The 19,418-nt window shown below is 37.7% G+C and overlaps 1 protein-coding gene across 3 annotated transcripts in view; it reads right to left on the bottom strand.

Moving 5' to 3' along the window:
* The window catches only part of PPP2R2A (protein phosphatase 2 regulatory subunit Balpha), an 82,174-nt gene that overhangs the window by 12,066 nt on the left and 50,690 nt on the right, over nucleotides 1-19,418 (bottom strand). For all 3 annotated transcript variants that reach the window (XM_023216764.1, XM_023216766.1, XM_023216765.1), the window contains one exon: nucleotides 5,223-5,388. In XM_023216764.1, coding sequence (XP_023072532.1) covers nucleotides 5,223-5,388 — 166 coding nt within the window. The remainder of the gene's footprint in view (nucleotides 1-5,222; nucleotides 5,389-19,418) is intronic.

The following is a 19,418-nucleotide window of genomic DNA, read 5'->3' as shown; positions in this document are numbered from 1 at the left end:
ATACATCCCCAAGTCCTTCAAGAAGAAACCAAATTCCTAGGTATCAAGGATATATAAAATGGCATCTGTTTAAAAACAAACTTTTGTTTTACAATTAAGTTCAGATTTACAGAAAAGTTACAAGAACTGTAGTGTTCCATATATCCTTTACCCAGTTTCTTCTGTCAACATCTTACGCAACCGTGGTACGTGTGTCAAAACTAAGACATCGACTTGGTATATTACTATTAACTACAGACTTCATTTGGAGATTTAACCAGGTTTTCCACTAACATTCCCTTTCTGTTCCAGAATTGAAACAACACTGCATTTAGTCATCAAGTTTCCTTAGTCTCTCTGCCTTTAAGTTTCTCAGGCTCTCCTTATTTTTCTTGATCTTGACAGTTTTGAGTATTGGCGGTGAGGTACTTTCTAGAAAGCATATCCCTCAACTGGATTTGCCTGCTGTTTCCTCATGATCAGACTGGGACCATGGGTTTTCAGGAAAAGAACAGAGAGGTGAAGTGACTTCTCACAGCACTGTTCAAGGGCATACAGCAGTATCAACATGACTTACAGCTGGTGGTGTTAACTTTGGTCATTTGGTTAAGACAATGTTTGCCAGGCTTCTCCACTATACAATGACTCTTTCACCCTTGCCATATTCTATTCTTTAGAAGTGAGTCACTAAATCCATCCTGTACTTAAAGGGAGAAGTAAGTTATACTCCCTGTAGGGAAGAGTATGTATCCACGTCTTATTTAGAATTCTCCTGCAGGAAGCATCCCTTCTCTCCATTTATCCATTCAATTGTTTATTTGTATCACTACAAGCTCATGCACGTTGTTTTAAAACTGTTAGAATCGTAAAAGAACATTCTTATAGGAAAGCATCATATTCCTAATGATCTTTCATAAGCAAAATGGTATAAAAAATTGTTTAAAACAGTATATAAAGCCATTTTATAAAAACAGTTAAAAACAATTCAGAGAGATGCCAGTGAGTCTAGCCTGGTAGTCTCTGTATCGTAGAGAAGAATGACAGTTACCTCTAAGGATGCCCTTCTCAATGTTGAAGTGTAAACAGAGAAAAGCTGCTAACTTTAATAATCTGTAATCTACTATTTCTTCTAAGCCCTATGTGATCTTGCTTATAATTTTCTTGTACTTCAGTCATACATGTTCTATGTGTTAGTTTATATGTGTATACAATTTATAGATAGATATGAGCCTAGCCTAAATCTGTATTTTGAGAAGTATCTGTTCTAAATACTTGCAAAGTATTTGTGATGAGGATGACAACACCCCCACCCCCTCGTCCAGTTGTCTTGTGGCCTGTTTAAATCCATCCTCCTTATTAAAGATCCAAATAAAGAAACCACAATGTACTTATGAAACTTTCAGATGAGATGAAATTAGTTTGTGGTACCTAATATTGTTTACAGGAAGAAAGCTCTTTAAAAAATATTTTTTCCATTAACACAAACACAGGACACATAACGAATTAGGATACATTTTTCAGTACAGGGGGGACAAGGCAGGCAGGAAATAAATTAGTATGTTAATAAATATGACATAAATTTTAAATCAGAATCCTAAGGCTGGGCATGGTGGCTCACGCCTGTAATCCCAGCACTTCGGGAGGCCGAGGTGGGCGGATTACGAGGTCAGGAGATCAAGACCATCCTGGTTACCATGGTGAAACCCCATCTCTACTAAAAATACAAAAAAATTAGCCGGGCGTGGTGGTGGGTGCCTGTAGTCCCAGCTACTCGGGAGACTGAGGCAGGAGAATGGCGTGAACCCGGGAGGCGGAGCTTGCAGTGAGCCGAGATAGCACCACTGGCACTCCAGCCTGGGCAACAGAGCAAGACTCCGTCTCAAAAAAAAAAATTGGAATCCTTATGTTCTATAGCAGTGATGTTTTATTGGCTCATAAAACAAGGTATGTGAGAATAATCAAACTCCATAAAACTGTATGTAAGATTATGTAAAAACACAGTTTTCAGTGGAGGGGTTATTAGATTCTCAAGATCTGTTCCTTCCAAAACGACCACTCTGTGGTGGTCCCCTGAATTATCAACAATAATAACTAAAGGCATTGGAGAAGCTGCAGAAGAAGAGAGTTCCTCTTACCACAAGCAGAGGGTATGAGCAGGGAAAACCACGCTGCCGTTTCCTTTGTGAGAATGCAGCTTTATGTAACACCCTAAAAACTTCTTATCAAGCAGTTAAGACACATCCTATTTATGAGTATACTTTATATTATTTATATATGTAAGACTCATGGTCAACAGGTCAGTTTCATGTTTTCTGCCACGTAGGGGAATTAATGAGAATTCAGAGAGGCAAAAGAAGATTAAGGAGAAAGAGAAAACGCTTGAAGGAACATTAAATTAACTCAAGTTATAAGGTGACTATGAGGTCCTTTAAATAAAAATCATCTGGGAAACCCAGTTCATATAATGATCATGGAAAGCCAATGCAAAGATTTTTTTAAGATTAATTTTGGTTAATCAAACCTGGAAAGTTTGGTACTATTTTCCACCTTTCTCCCACAGTCGTAGTTTTTATATAGACCCCATTACACTGGGGGGGGGGGGGGGCGCGGGGCGGAGGGTGGTGGTGGTACTATGCTTACAGAAAAAACTCACAGAGAAAAATACACAAAATATAAAAGGTATCACTCAGAATCAACAGACGTTGACATTTTTCTCTAAATTTCCTTCTAGTTTTTCAAATAAAGTCCTACTCCTCCCATCCTTTTCCCATCATACCCAGACACAACAGTTCCTACGATTGTCATAATCTGCTCTATCCTTCCACATTGGACCCTATTATTAAGCACTATTTTTAGCATTAAAAAATGCAGCCCCCAGTTAGTTGTATTTTACTTAGTGTTAAGAAACAAAAGACAAAAATCTACAACGCATTCTCTAATGTCTTCAAATAAGATTTAATCCACACAAGTTGAAATGGGATTTGCTTCCAAATAACACTGAAGAGAAGAGGAAGGAGAAGGATTTGAGACACAAATTGACCATGAACTGAGGAGTGTCGGAAGTGGATGATGAGCATGCAAGTAAACTATTCTCTTGACCTCAGCCTACATTTAAAAAGTCCTCTTTATAAAAAAACGGATGTAGCCCTATAAGAAATAAATTGCCACAAAACATTCCAATATATAAAATGTTAACAACACACTTCCCTAGGAACATTTATTCTAAAAGTAGAAATTATATAAATGGTTTAGTTACGTATCATCTGATGTCAAAGAACAAAATATTTGAAGCTATTTGAAGTAACTTAGTTTACCATATAAATTAAAACTGACCCCAGACTAGAAGCTAGCACATGACAGGAGTAAACTGTTCCCTCCACCCATGCTGCTGTGAGTTACAGGCTTTAAATAGTTACTTCTGTTTATTGTTCTTCTAATAAGGACGAGAGAGGGGAATGCAGTTTATTGTGGAAAGAGAGAAGGCAGAGGGTACGAATCTCAATGGACTGGCTGGGGGGAGCTTTCATGATCAGAAAACTGGGCATCCAAGAGGCGGCCAACACTGATGGCATCAGACATTTGTGAACAGCATTTCTAAGAACTCATACTGTGGACCAAGGGCATCAATTAGATGGAGGAAGTGCTGAATTTCTTCCCCTATTTCATCCCCAAAGTCATTTAAGTTTATATTCTGCAAATGGTTATGGTCTAGGTGTTAAAATTTGCTTTTTAAATTAATAGTGAGGGAATGAGAAAATAGGAGGAGGTTTCCCCTCACCCTAGCACCAACCTCAAAAAAAGTTTTAATCACAAATTTGTATAGACTACAGCTACCAAGAAACTAAAGTATCTCCTCAGTCACTCTAATGATTCCCTTTAGACTCAAGACTCCAACGAAGTCCAAACAATTCACGGGAAAAAGTTTTTTATAAGAACAAAGAAAAAGAACCCAACTTATCATAAAGGATTTCAAATTCTGGTAGAGTCATTACTAACTTTTAATCCTCACTTAACTTTTCTTGGGCCAGGCATGGTGGCTCACACCTGTAATCACTTTGGGAGACTGAGGAGGGGGGCAGAGTGCTTGAGCCCAGGAGTTCAAGACCAGCCTGGGCAACATCGGGAGACCCAATCTCTACAAAAAATGTTTTTAAAAAATTAGCCTGGTGTGGTGGCATGCACCTGTGGGTCCCAGCTACTCAGAAGACTGAGGTGGGGAGGTCGAGGTTGCAGTGAGCTGTGATTACACCACTGCACTCCAGCCTGGGCGACAGACTTTGTCTCAAAAAACAACAAAAACCTTTTCCCTGGGCAAGTAAAACAGTAGGAGAGGAATCTCCTTCCAGCCATGTGGATTGCTGGGAAGAAGGCAATACGCTAATAGGTAGTCAAGTAAGAAGAGTGATCTGAATGGAGACCATCCTTTGAGTATTATTTTGTATCTGCAGTTACAAATACTCTGTGTAGAGTTCAGGAACACTTAAAAAGGAGGAATAAATTAACATTTATTGAGCACTTGTACTCATGACATATGTGAAGAGTTACTTAATATTCATAATAATACTATAATAAAAAATTACTATCTCTACTTTGCTGCTGAGGAAAATTCAATTCAGTGTTAGTAACCTGCCCAAGATTAGGAGACTGAGAACTAGCAGAAATAGTACCTGACCTAAATCCAATGGTATAGCAGTCCATTCTTTTCGCTACAAATTGGGGGTGTAGTAAACAAAAAATTGCTATCTGAGAATCTTTCAGAGAATCTAAAAACTGCAAGTGAACAGTAAAAAAGTAGAGTTTATATTCTGTATAGAAAAAAAGTCCTTTTTAAAAGTATCTCTGTTAGGCCGGGCGCAGTGGCTTAAGCCTGTAATCCCAGCACTTTGGGAGGCCGAGATGGGTGGATCACGAGGTCAGGAGATTGAGACCATCCTGGCTAACACGGTGAAACCCCGTCTCTACTAAAAAATACAAAAAACGCTTAGCCGGGCAAGGTGGCGGGCGCCTGTAGTCCCAGCTACCTGGGAGGCTGAGGCAGGAGCATGGCGTAAACCCGGGAGGTGGAGCTTGCAGTGAGCTGAGATCTGGCCACTGCACTCCAGCGCGGGCGACAGAGCGAGACCCCGTCTTAAAAAAAAAAAAAAAAAGTATCTCTGTTAAATGATGAGTCCTCTTCTAGTCTACAGGATTATGTGCAACAGGTACACACAGTGGGCACATGGAAAGAAAATACATATACTTACCATTGGTAGACAATAAAAACTGAGCAGCATTTTTCTGGGGTAACCACCTAATTTTGTTGATCTTTTCTTCTATTTCTAAACTTTTCAAGTAGTCAAACTCTGGTTCATGGCTCTGGAAGGTGCTGTAAACATTATATTCTCCTCTGCTATGAGACTGGATTTTGTTCTAAAATGAAAACAAAAATATATGGACCATTGTTGAAAAATATTTCAAAATAATCAAATATGTAATCAATTCCAAAGGACCCTGCAAATTCTCGATAGCCCATTAGCTGTGTCTTTATACAATTATATTCTATTTTTTATATTTCTAAAGGCCTTCAAGGATTAAATGAGAGAATTTAAGGGGGAAAAAAGACTAAATAACACTGAATAAATAAGCTCAATTCATTAGGAAAATAATGATGTTAAATATGGATCAATCTGATTGCTAATTTACTCATGTATTTGATGGTATAGAGACATACTGATGAAAAAAACTCTGAGCACCCATAATAAGGGAGTTCATCTAAAGAGTAATGACTAAAGAAAGGCTTGCCCAGAAAGAGCTAGAGGAGGCACACCATCTTTCTCTGCCCACTTTAGGGTCAACTCCCCAATCTGTTATAATATGATGTACTGTCCTTTTCCTTTCTGATGCCTGCCTTTTGGTTATTTCACTGCTGAAAGCTTAAAAAAAAAAAAAAAATGGGATCCCTTATAAATGAAGGGATCCCATTTGACCCCTGCCTCCCACCCCAAGACTGCTGTTCCAGACAGCTTTGTCACCAATCGAGTCCATATTCAGCACCACCCAGCAATAGCCCCATGCACCCTACAACAACTACTTACTCGCCTTAAATTTGCTTTCTCATCTTATGAACCTGGCACACACTGATGATTAATTTCATTTAGTATCACTTTGAAAGAACCTAATTTAAGCTATCTCATAAAGGGACTACTTGTGAACTACTTTGGTTAGCACTAATATCTCAGCAAAAGTGAGAATTATAATCATATTCAGAATTTCATCTTTTATCACACGATTAAAAACATTTTCATAAAAAAAATTTAAAACTCTAGTTCAAAGAACCACCTATGGAAAAAGTTTAAATAAAAGAATGAGATTATTATTGACAGTCAACTATTTTAAGTAAAAGTGAGTTATCCAGTGAAATGTTTATGACTTCTTAATAAAAACAGCCTATTACTATTCTCCGTATCAAAAGGAAACTTCACCGAATCATCTTCAAAGTCTACATTTTGGGTTGTTTTTTTCCAGCAGCCTGACGATCTGGGTTGTTCATTCATGGATGGTTGTATTTAAACCCTCGGACAGCAGTATCAGTTATTAGAGGGCAAGTCTGCCAGTGTTAAGAATGCAGTGTCCCACAAAACGATCCACATATTGGGGACACACAAGGGGTAAAAATCAGACTCAGAGCCTTGGTCTCATCACCATACCCACACACCAAATTAGACAGCCTATTCCATCAACATATATAAATACTCCAGTGTCACTTTAAAGCTCCACACATCTTCTACCTAAAATGACTCACCCAGTCTCACAGAGTTTATCATTACACTCTACAAGGAAACCACAATACCATTAAGCAGGCAACTCGATTTTTAATATAAACCCTGTGTTTTAGACTGGTTTTTCATCTAACACTTAAAGAGACTATAGTATATAGCACCATGTACACTAGGGCGTAGAGGGAAAGACAGAATCCCCACATTCAAGTAACCTGTGTATGTCAAACTTCAGTCAAAGTAGAAACTGGTTACGGTCTACACAATTAAGGCAAGCAATATGAAGGGCCAAGGGCGAGGCACACATAGTATTTGATGAGTTAAGAAAAGCACAAAACTACAGAAATATTTTCTGAAACAGAACATGAACATCTTCCGGTAGACAACATGAGTCTACTAAACATGATCTCTTACAGAATCCAAAAACAAAATCATAGAGGTATATGGCAATGGACTGCAAGAAGTTCCATCTCTTTGCAACAGGAAATAAATATATGTATCATAAAAGGAGAAAATTCTGTCTAAAAAGCTCAAGATGCCAGGCTAAGCACATGCACTAGCCCCTCCTCTCTTCTGAAACTTTACTAAAATTATCATAACAGAACTTTTAAAAACAAGTCCACAGGACAAAGAGTAATGGCAGAAATGACAGCAGCAGTAACAAAACAGAAGAGGCTACAAAACATGGGTATAAGTGGTAACTGACAGTAGACTGCAGAGAGCTGCAATAGATTTTCCCTAACACTTTGGGAGGGGATGTTTAGATCATAATGACCATGACAGCATTGTTCCCTGCACAAACAAAGTACAGTGAGCAAGCCTGAAATAAAAGAAACATAACCATATACTCAACACTGAGCCACTCAAATAAGAATGCATCAAAATCAAACAACGTTTTTGTTTTAAAAACCTCTCCTACAGTCATACAGAATTGTGACACATCCTTCAACAATTCATACTGGCTTTACCTGCACAGCATTTTCACCTCCCTCTCTTTTCTTGCTTGCCTTTATGATCACTATGAGAATCATCTTCCTAACCATACAATCTATTTGCATGAAAGTTTCTACGGTAAGTTTAGATGTGCTTTATTCCCCAGCACCTATAACAGTACCTGGCACATGTAACAGGCATTCAATAAAGATTTTCAAAGCAGGACTTAGAATGAGGTATGTCACATACTTTACATACATTAGAAACACAGGACACAAAACCAGTATCACACATTTTCAACACAGATGCAAAGAGAATTCACTAAAGGGCATCATAACCAAGTTTTAAAGCAAAGTCATAAAGACTGTGTACTGGCACGAAGATAGACCAATGTGCCAATGAAACAGAACAGATGGCCCAGAAACAGGCCTAAATGATGACAAAGGTTGCCTTGCTGGGCAATGGGGAAAGGATGGTCTTTTCACTAAATGGTGTTAGGTTGAGTATTCATAGGAAATAAAATGAAGCTCGACCCCTTCCCTAAACCACTCATGTAAGTGATTACAGTTGAATAAGAGATATAAATGTGAAGGTACAATAATCAAGTCCTAGGGTAACACGACCCAAGAGAACTTTTCTGCAATGATGGAAATCGTCTGTATCTGTGTTGTCCAGTATGGTTTTGCCACTAGTCAAGTTGAGCACTAGGCACACACTGAGCACCGAAAATGTGGCTACTGCAACTAAGGAAGTTAATTCTACAATTTATTTTTAACAATTTAAATTTATTTATTTATTTATTTATAAGATGGTAAGGCTAACTTTATTTAAAGAGGGCCATGGAGACAGGGACCACTGCAACAGGGTCTTGCAGCGGGGGAGAGAGAACAGGCTCAACTTCCCATTAATTTAAATAGCCACATGGATCTAGTGGCTACAATACGAATCATCCAGTTCTAAAAGGCAATGGGAATAATTTCCTGGACCTTGGGGTTGAAAAGTATTTCTTATAGAGGACAGAGAAACCGGTAACTTTATAAAAATATACTATTCAAAAAAATGAAAAGGCAAGTCACGGAATGAAAAATACTTCTAACAAAATGTATATGTGTGTGTTTTTTTTTAAATGGGGTCTTCCTCCACTGCCCAGCCTGGTCTCGACTTCCTGGGCTCAAGTGATCCACCCAACTCAGCCTCCGAAAGTGCTAGGATTACAGTGAGCCACTGCCCCTGGCTCCTCCAACAAATGTAACTGAAAAAGAGTTCATCTGCAAAAAAGTGTGAAGAAAGTCTACAAATCAGTAAGAAAAATGACACACAACACAGTAGAAAATTATAAGAGATTTCGACAGTCGCTTCCAAAAGATAATATCCAAATAGCCAATATAAAAAGCAGCTCTGGCCAGGAGTGGCAGCTCATGCCTGTAACCCAACACTTTGGGAGGCCAAGAAAGAGGATTGCTTGAGGCCAGGAGTTCAAGATCAGCAACACAGTGAGACCATCTCTACCAAAAAAAGAGAAAAAAAAATTAGTCAAATGTGGCAGTGCATGCTTGTAGTCTCAGCTACTGGGGAGGCTGAAGTGGGAAGGACCACTTGAGTCCAGTAGTCTGAGGCTGCAGTGAGCTGTAAGTGCACCACTGCACACTCCAACCTGGGCAACACGGAAACACCCTGTCTCAAAACAACATAACAACAACTCAATCTCAATGTGAATCACGAAAGTAAGCACAAGGCTGGATGTGGTGTCTCACACCTGTGATCCCAGCACTTTGGGAGGCCAAAACAGGCAGATCACCTGAGGTCAGGAGTTCGAGACCAGCCTGGCTAACATAGTGAAACTCTGTCTCTACTAAAAATACAAAAATTTAGCTGGGCATGGTGGTGCATGCCTGTAATCCCAGCTACTAGGGAGGCTGAGTCAGGAGAATCGCTTGATGGGAGGAGGAGGTTGCAGTGAGCGAAGATTGCACCAACTGCATTCCAGCCTGGGTGACAAAGCAAAAAGACTTCGTCTCAAAAAAAGAAACGGTAAATACAAACTTAATTCACACCCACAAAGTGTTAAATTTTAAAAGACCAATAATATAACACAAAGCACTGGCAAAGATGTAGAACAGCCATAAAATTTATATACTGTTCACAAGAATAAAATTAGCAGAACTTTTTACTGTGATGTCTGCTAACAGTGAATGACTACCCTATGGCACAATAATTCTACTCATGACTGTACAGCAAAAAACATGAGTAAGAATGTTCACAGCAGCATTATTCATAATGGATAAACTGTGGATTCCATTTATTCAAAGTTCTAAAACTACAGGCCAAAATAACTGTAAGAAGACAGGCTCATAAAGGAGAGGAAGGGAAAAGAGAAGGGTTTGTGGAAGCGTGGGAAGTTCTGTTTCTTGACCTAAATAAATGTTTGCTATGTAATAATCTGCTAGTGTTTTATGTACTTTTCAGTGTATATTTAAATAAAGATTTAAAAATATATACCATACATATGTTGCAGCCCCTATGGAAAACAATGTGGAGATTCCTCAAAAAAGCTAAAAATAGAACTACCATATAATCCAGCAATCCCACTTCCGGATTTTATCCCAAAGAACTGAAAAATGGGACCACAGAGAAGAGTCTGTACAGCCATGCCCATTACAGCTTTATTCTCAAGAGCCAAAAGGTGGAAGTAACCTAATCAATGGTTCCAACAGTCTCTTCATCTCCCTAACTGGGAGGCAGTATTTCAAACTGAGAAAACACTGACAATACATAAAACTAAACACTACAAAGTGATACATACAACATGAGTCTCCTTCTGTAAAACAAAACAAAAATCCCTGAGAAAACAAAACACACACACACATACATACATTCCCCCCACTCACCACCAAAACTAAACAATAATATTTCCTCTTAAATGAACAAAAAATTAAAAATGTGATAATGACCACTGTTTTAGTGACAAAAAGACAAAGTCACATACTACTGGTAGAAGTATAAGCTATTCCCACAAGCCACAAGTTTACTGAACCTTGTCACCTAAGTTATAAGACGGAATATGTTCTTCCCAACTATTCAAGTAACCCTTTCTACTCAGTGGTTCCAACAGTCTCTTCATCTCCCTGACTGGGAGGCAATATTTCAACCTGAGAAAACATAGACAGTACATAAAACTAAACACTACAAAGTGATATGTACAACATGAGTCTCATTCTGTAAAACAAAACAAAAATCCCTGAGAAAACCACACACACACACACACACAGACTGGTCTTCATTCTTCATTCCTGTTATGGGACGATTTTGATTTTATTCTTTGTGGAAATGATACACATTTTTCATATTTTCTACAATAAACATACTAAGAATAGTCAAGAGTTAAAGGCAACTTCTGAAAAAATTTCACTTAACATTTTGCAACAGCTACTTCTAAATGTAAGTAACTCCACTGTGCTTTTACAGGCTGAGTCTCCCAAGATGCTTGGGACCCGAAGTGTTTCAGATTTCACATTTTCTTCCATATTTTAGAATATTTACATATACATGATATTATCTTAGGGAGGGGACCCAAGTCTAAATATGAAATTCAGTTGTTCTGTATATACCTTACACATATAGCCTGAAGGTAATTTTATACAGCATTTTAATTAATTTTGTGCATGAAACAAAGTTTTGACTGTGACCCATCACATGAGGCCAGGGGAACTTTCCACTCGTGGTATCACGTCAGCATTCAGTAAGTCTCCAATTTTGGAATACTTTGGATTTGGGGTTAGGAATGCTCAACCTGTCCTAACTTTCTCCTTCCTTAAATGAAACTCTGCAAAAATGTAGGACATATTTACTTTGCTCCATGAAAAAAATTTAAAAATTTAAAAAAATATTAAATGTATTTTACTTTGATCTCATATAACAGAAAATAAGTATTTTTAAGCCTCCAAATAGAACCCTACTAAAACTTACTGTTTATTAATGTTCATCTTCTATGTAGTGTAAGCAGTCATTTGTTTTATATTTTACAGCAGTATAAAAGTATTTTAAAAGAGTCAGTGTTTTGTGAAATGGCCATGCAGGGATAGTGGCAGAAATGGTACAAAACAAAATTAAATGATAGCTGATAACTACTCTCAACACATTCAGAAAATATGGGGAACTTTCTAGAATAAAGCAAAACACAAGTCATTCGATGAAATAAATGGAAAAGAAATCTCCAAACTTTCTCTAAACTAATGATAGTCATGGAGCACTTCAAGATTTTGCAAGGCCTTATTATAAACTATATTCACTAAGCTAATACTCATTCACTGAGTGCCTATTATGTACCATATACTAAGTGCAATTTGGAAGCATATCAGTCACAACATCCTCTCAAAAAAACAACAATACAGTGGGAGAGATATCTGAATGAAGGATACCTGGTTGAATCAAATCAACAGCATTATTATTTGTCTATAAGATAGTCAAATAAAATTTAAAGGAAATGCATAAAATACAACTAATATAATGTTTTAAAACCTGAAGTTGTTAATGTGCTTTTACTCAGATTATCAAACTAGCTAGAATGTCTGTTTCAGACTATGCTACAGATTAAGTGATAAAGTTACATAGGAGGAATGCTTATTCCACATTTTACACATTACTGAAAGGAATGGAAAAAAACAAACCCTCCATGCACATGCGCGTGGACACACACAAACACCCCACACGAAAACTGTGCCTTGCTCAGATGCTAGTGCTCTTCCCAGTTCTATCAGCAACCAAGGAATGGAGGCAGATCTCAAGGCTCTCCAGTCTTGTTTCTCTCAAAATGGAATTTCAATCTAACTTGGACCCTTAAGGAGTTGGTTTCTCTCTGACAGAAGATTCAGATGAACCCCAAATGGTATTAGATGTAACAACAACAACAAAAAGTCTTTTTACTACTTGTGTCTCCTTCCCTTTGAAGTTCATAAAATATAACAATCCCCTGGATCCCGTTTTCTTCATGCGTTAAATACAATTTATTCTCTCAGGAAAGGATAGTTTTGGGAATTTAATGCAAAAGCAAGTAAAGTTCAAATATTAATTTCTCTTTCAGACAAGGATCAAGCCCAATCAGTGCAAATTCTATCATTTAGAAACCACATGATGCAGGTAAATTGCATGATGCCCCGGCATTTGAGGCACCTGATTTCAGACTCTTTTCTGTGCCTCAAATTGGAGAAATAACAAATAAGATTGGACCAGATGGTCTTCAATGTCCTTTCCACTATAAGAAAGGCCTCCCTACCCCCGATAAATTGACTACAGATGAAGTTTGCTAGAAAATTCCCCTTTGCAAAGGCACAAGTCAAATCCTTAATAACTAGATACTAAGAAACCTGCAACAACCTCTATTCTGATCAAGTATTTACTTTGAAAGGGTATAGAAACATATTTGAGAAAGAACCCAATTTCAATACATTTCAAAACCTATCTACACAACTCAACTGTAAGAAGGGACAAATAAAGTAGAAAGACTAGTAGAGTTCGTTATCCTTGAAAAAGACTTTGAAAAGCTAAATTACAGTGAAGTCTAGACACAACTCTGCAGATGACTGAGCTAATAATGAGCATTTTAAATCCATGTGAAAAAATTTAAAGAAATAATGTAATAACCAGCTGGGTGCAGTGGCTCAGGCCTATAATCCCAGCACTTTGGGAGGTCAAGGTGGGCAGATAATTTTAGGCCAGAAGTTTGAGACCAGTCCGGTCAACATGGTAAAACCCTGCCTGTACTAAAAACACAAAAATTAACCAGGCATGGTGGTGCACATCCGTAATCCCAGCTACTCAGGAGGCTGAGGCGTAAGGATGACTTGAACCCGGGTGGCGGAGGTTGCAGTGAGCTGAGATCGTGCCACTGCACTCCAGCCAGGGTGACACAGCGAGACTCTCTAAAAATAAACCACTACCACTACCACTTCTTCTTACTACTACTAACAACAATAACCTGCCTGGCAATCTGAGAATGGGTGGGGAAGGTGGAAGAGAAGAAAATCACTTCATCACATGATTTAGAGTAATAAAGTCTAACTAAATAATAAATTTAAAAGGGAACAAAAGAATGTTTAAATAACCTGTGGGCAGAAAAACAAAAAGTAAAATAAAATTTAAAGGCAGCCATTCAACAAAGCTGAAAAACATAATGCCTGAGAAGAAGAGGTGATGCCCTCTCTCACAACATGTGGCCCATCCAAATTCAATAAATACACTACTAGAAAAAGAGGGCATAGAACAAGATGCTTTAATTATTGGGAGTATTAAAGGGTAAAGTAAAACCAAAATCCAATGAAATAATGTATTTTCAATCACCAAGTTGCTACTTTTATTTCTTTAGAAAGAGGGAAAAACACAGTAACCGCAAAGGGGCAGTCTCTCACCTCCCGACCCTGAAAAAAGCAGCAGAAATAAACAATCTAGGAATTTAACAATAGAGATGAGATCAAATAAACAATTATGTCATGTCATGTCATTACAGAGATGATGATACAGAAAATTTAATGACATGAAAAGGTATTCACTATACAGTATGTGAGAAAAAAAATCATACAACCCTACATTTATAATCAGATATTTAGAAAGACATGCCTTCGGTATATACCAAAAGTTCTTATTTTTGTTTGGCGGAGTTATACATGCATTCTTTGTCATTTATCCATATTTACTAAATTATCTACATCGAGCATAATGAATTTATAATTAAGAGGGAAAATTTATTGAGAAGAAGAATACAATGAAATGTTTTATATGTGTGAGGCTAGGGAGAGCAGGGGAAGGAGGATTTTGGAAAGGTAAATAAATTCCAAATTTATTAATTAATTTAGTAATTAATTCCAAAATCACTGGGCATTATTAATTTCATAGATTTGGAGTTGTTTTTGGTGGAGAATTTCTTGGGGACAGGTTGAGCATATCTAATCTGAAAATCTGAAACCCAAAATGCTCCACAATTCGAAACTTTTTACTGTCAACATGACACCACAAGTGGAAAATTTCAGAAAATTTCACACCTAGCCTCATGTGATGGGGTCACAGTCCAAACTGTTTCATGCACAAATTATTTAAAATATTGTATAATTACCTGCAGGTCATGTGTATAAGGTGTATATGAAACAAATGAATTTTGTGTGCAGGGCTTGGTTCCCACCCCAAATATATCTCATTATGTACATGCGCAAATTCCAAAATCCAAAAACATCTGAAATTTGAAACACTTCTGGTTCCGAGCATTTCAGACAAGGGATACTCAACCTGTACAAGAAATACAGTTAATTCGGATGTCTGCTCAACGGGTAAAATTAGGTACCCATTGAGCAGGTATTTTAAATATTTAAAATACATGACATTTTGCTTTTGGAAAATGTAATACCCTAAGGAGCCCCAAAAGATTAACAGGTAGCTGGCAAGAATCTGATGGCAGTCTGGAGAGAAATCTGGACACTAAACTTAGGCTGAACAAGAAGAGAGGGTTGGGCAAATGCATGAATGAATACCAGGACTAGAACCAAGGCTGTTCGTTCAACTCTCAGTCCATTTTCCCCTCTAATGCCTATGACAGAAAACAGATCACTCATTAATAGCTCATGTCAAAAAGTCTAAAGATCATGTACTTTCCTCATTAGGTATAAAGTAATGAGACTGATTTTCCTGGGTGATTTTTAACAATTAGGCTCATTACACCAAACAGGATTAAAGATTTTTTTCATTTTAAAATCAACAGCCAGCACTGTCAATACTCATCTCAATTTATACAAAATTAGCTTTTACCCACTTACCTAGCACGGTGATCTTGGAAATGTTCATGTATCCTCTCTAAGTCTCATTTTATTTATAAATTTGTAATACATCGAGATATAGTAAACATACAAACATCTTTGTTACTTTGCTGTGACAATTAAGTAAGATTTAGGGATTTTGGCAGAGGGCCTAGCACATAAACTGCTGCTACTATATCCAGGTCAGAGTGCGCAAAGCCATGGGGTGGAAATCAGAATATGTGGCGTCTGCAGTAGGGGATCACTTCCCTATTAACTGTATGACTTTGGATGGGTAATCTGGTACCTGGGCCCCCAGCTGGCAAAAGGAAACTGCACTACCAGGGGTTATAACTTCGGGGCTCATGAACACAAGGGTCCAACGACAGAACCTAGGGATTTTGTAAGCCTGGATGGGGGCGGGGCGTGGGGGAGGGCAGAGAATGTACACATTCATTTTCACTAACTTCCAGTTAAATTTCAGCATTTCTTTTGATTATGGGCACGGGTAACAAACTGCATAAAGTATTAGCAATTCTTGTGACTTTGTCACACATAAATGACATTTTAAGATCATAATCCAGCTGTTATCCACTTATACATTACTCAATTATGAGTATTTTGGTAAATTATTTCAACCTTTATGATCTTAAATATTTTATGCAATTAAAACATTCTGGCAGGGAACGGTGGCTCATGCCTGTAATCCCAGCACTATGGGAGGCTGAGGTGGGTGGATCATGAGGTCAGGAGATCGACACCATCCTGGCCAACATGGTGAAAACCCATCTCTACTAAAAATACAAAAATTAGCCAGGTGTGGTGGTGTGCACCTGTAGTCCCGGCTACTCAGGAGGCTGAGGCAGGAGAATTGCTTGAACCCTGGCGGCGGAGGTTGCAGTGAGCTGAGATCGCGCCACTGCACTCCAGCCTGGGCGACACAGCAAGACTCCATCTCAAAAAAAAACAAAACAAAAAACATTCTGAGAAGTCTACAGGATTTGCCAGGCTATCAAAGGAATTCGTGGGACAGTAACAACAACAAAAAAAGTTAAGAATCCCTAGAAAGCCCTATAAATTTTAGCTCTTACATTCTATGAACGCACCATATACATACACATTCTTGAGGAGCAGGATAGAAATCTGCATTTTATTTATTTGTTTTTATTATTTTTTGAGACAGAATCTCACTCCGTCTCCCAGGCTGGAGTGCAAAGGCACCATCTCGGCTCACTGCAACCTCTGCCTCCCGGGTTCAAGTGATCCTCATACTTTAGTCACGCAGCTGGGATTACAGGCATGTGTCACCAGGCTCAGATAATTTTTGTATTTTTATTAGATACAGGGTTTCACCATGTTGGCCAGCCTGCCCTCGAGTGATCCACCTGCCTCAGCCTCCCAAAGTGTTGGGATTACAGGCATCAGCCGTGACCCTCAACCCAGAAATCTGCATTTTAAATACATGCAAACATTTTGAACCCTATATAATTTAGGAAGAGAATACCATCATATTAACAATACTATCCATTCTTTTGTGAAAAGCATGCTTTTTAAGGTTTCTTCTGTACCCCGTTAAGGAGTTTTGGGAATACCACATTAAGAATAAAAAAAGCCAGAGGGTACGAAATCCAAGAAACCTACCAGCAGCCCTAGAAAACAAAAATCAAAGGCCCCATACCAATCTAGAAAGATTATTAAAAAGAAGTGGAAAGAGGTACAACCTCCCTCCTCACCTTACGCCTTAGCTGTCCCTTTAACCCAGCACCCATGCCCCCACACTACCTTACAGGGTACATCACAAAGTCTCAGAGAAACTGAAGGTCTGAACAACCCAAAGTCAGCAGGAAACCAGCTACTTTGACAACTGCTAATCATCTAATTTGAGCACCCATGGAAACAACAAAAATCCCTAAAACCTAGAGAACATCATTATCCACTTTAATAGATGTTCGGACTTCCCCTCAAAACCCTGTATTAATATTTTCATTAACAAAAAAAATATACCTTATCATTCACTTTGCTGTCGAAAGTTATTAGAAGCTGTAAAAATAACATGGGTCACTTATAGCAGATCATGCTATAAAGAACACTGGATTTGTTATCAGAATTTTAGACTCTTACTGACCACATGATAGCTGTGATTACATCAGGAAAATCACTTTACTTCTGTGCCTAAAGTTCTTTAGGTGCCCTGATTCTACAACAGAGATTCTGTGTAGCAGAATACCTATACAAATATATTAGTTATAAAAAATGCTATTAAATGACACTAAAAATATTCAACAATTATCAGTCTGAAATCTACTCAAACCAAATGAAGAGCCTCTGAATGACTACTCAGTTTCTTCATGTTATGACTGGGGAATAAATGGACAGGCAGCAAGAGGACACAGATACCCCACCTGGATCACAGCAAGGAGACTAGCTACTTCTGAAGGGTAAAATGAATGAGGCAGACATGAGGGTTTACAGACGTCAAAGTCTGACGTGCCAAGTTCTCTGCTGCTGTTATATGATCTTTTCTTCTTCCAAGTAAAGACAAAAAAAAACGAGTGGGTGGAGATATTTTGGTCCCCAGTAAAGTCAAGTTTAAGAAGAAACCCTGCCACTATGTAAGAGAATAAAGCTACAAAAGATCAAATGCCAGTGTGTTCTGCAAACAAGGCTAGCACCATTATCAGAGTCTAAGAAACATTAGACACCACTGTACTCTGGAATGAACATATAATAGTTGGATTGCAAATCAGAGACCCAAATCCTAATCTGATTTTTGCTACTAAATGAAGTAATATAACTTTGTTAAATAATTTTTTCTGAGATTTTATCTACAAATTAGGAAAAGACTATTTTTCACTTTTCAAACTGTAACACTATCTTATAGATACATAGATGTGAATTCATAAAATCTCATCCAATTACATTAGGTATTGAAATAAAGGTGCCTCTAAGTGCAAAGTATACATATTTATGACCAGTGACATAGATCCTGAAGACAACACTATATTAGAAGCTCTAATATAAGACAGGGCTTTAAAATGTAGAAAATTAAATAGGCAAAACACACCAAATTCATAGTCAAGATCAAGTTTCAGGAGTGAAAAGTCAATCACCATCATCATCCTTACTTTATCATTTAAAAACATACTGATATTTACACCACTAAGTAATTCTCAAAAGACATGTTACTGAGTTTTTATAAAACTCTCCGTTTTGAATTCTTAAATATGGTTAAGAAGAATGAGACACACGAAAAGGAAGTCCTGTTTTTTCCTACCAATGGCCCTTCTGAGAAACTTATTCTGCTCATTTCTCCTTACAAGAATATGTATTTAAAATACCAGCACTTTAGAATCTTCAGTGGGATTTCAGAAAAGAATCATGGGAAATGATTATCTTTAATTTTGTCTTATTTTCTAATACAAGTAAAATGAGCAATTTCAGTAACTATATGTTAGACCTTTAATTCCAAATTAATGTATTACTAACAGCCTTTAGGAAAATACTAAATACTAATACTCTGACTACATTACTAAACCCATATTAAAGCAAACATTTCCCTCAATTAAAAAAATTTTCAGCCATTTTTTCCCACACTTGATTTTGACTTGGACAACAACGACCACAGGAGATGAAAATGACTTCATTCTCAGGTAAAATACTTCCAAATTAGCTTTTAGTTGACAAACTTGTATTTGTGACAATGACACAATGCCCTCATTAAAAATGAAGACTTTCTGAAACCCTCAAAATGTTATGCCTAGGGCAAAATCAATTTTTACAAGTTTTTCTCAAACACTTTTCTTTAAAATAAAAGTAAAGTGTGGAGTCATTAACTTTCAGGAAAAAATACATTCAAGGGCAGAGAACACCTATGGGAAGGTCTGCTCTAAACTCTAGATAAAAACATTCACATTTTGGTTACCCAGCATGAAAAACAGCAAAGAACACTGAAAAACGACATGTCAAAAGTTCT

Source organism: Piliocolobus tephrosceles, chromosome 7, assembly GCF_002776525.5.
Source record: "Piliocolobus tephrosceles isolate RC106 chromosome 7, ASM277652v3, whole genome shotgun sequence".
Classification (NCBI taxonomy): domain Eukaryota; kingdom Metazoa; phylum Chordata; class Mammalia; order Primates; family Cercopithecidae; genus Piliocolobus; species Piliocolobus tephrosceles.
Note: the sequence above shows the minus strand (reverse complement) of the source record. Positions and strands in the feature narration are given on the sequence as shown.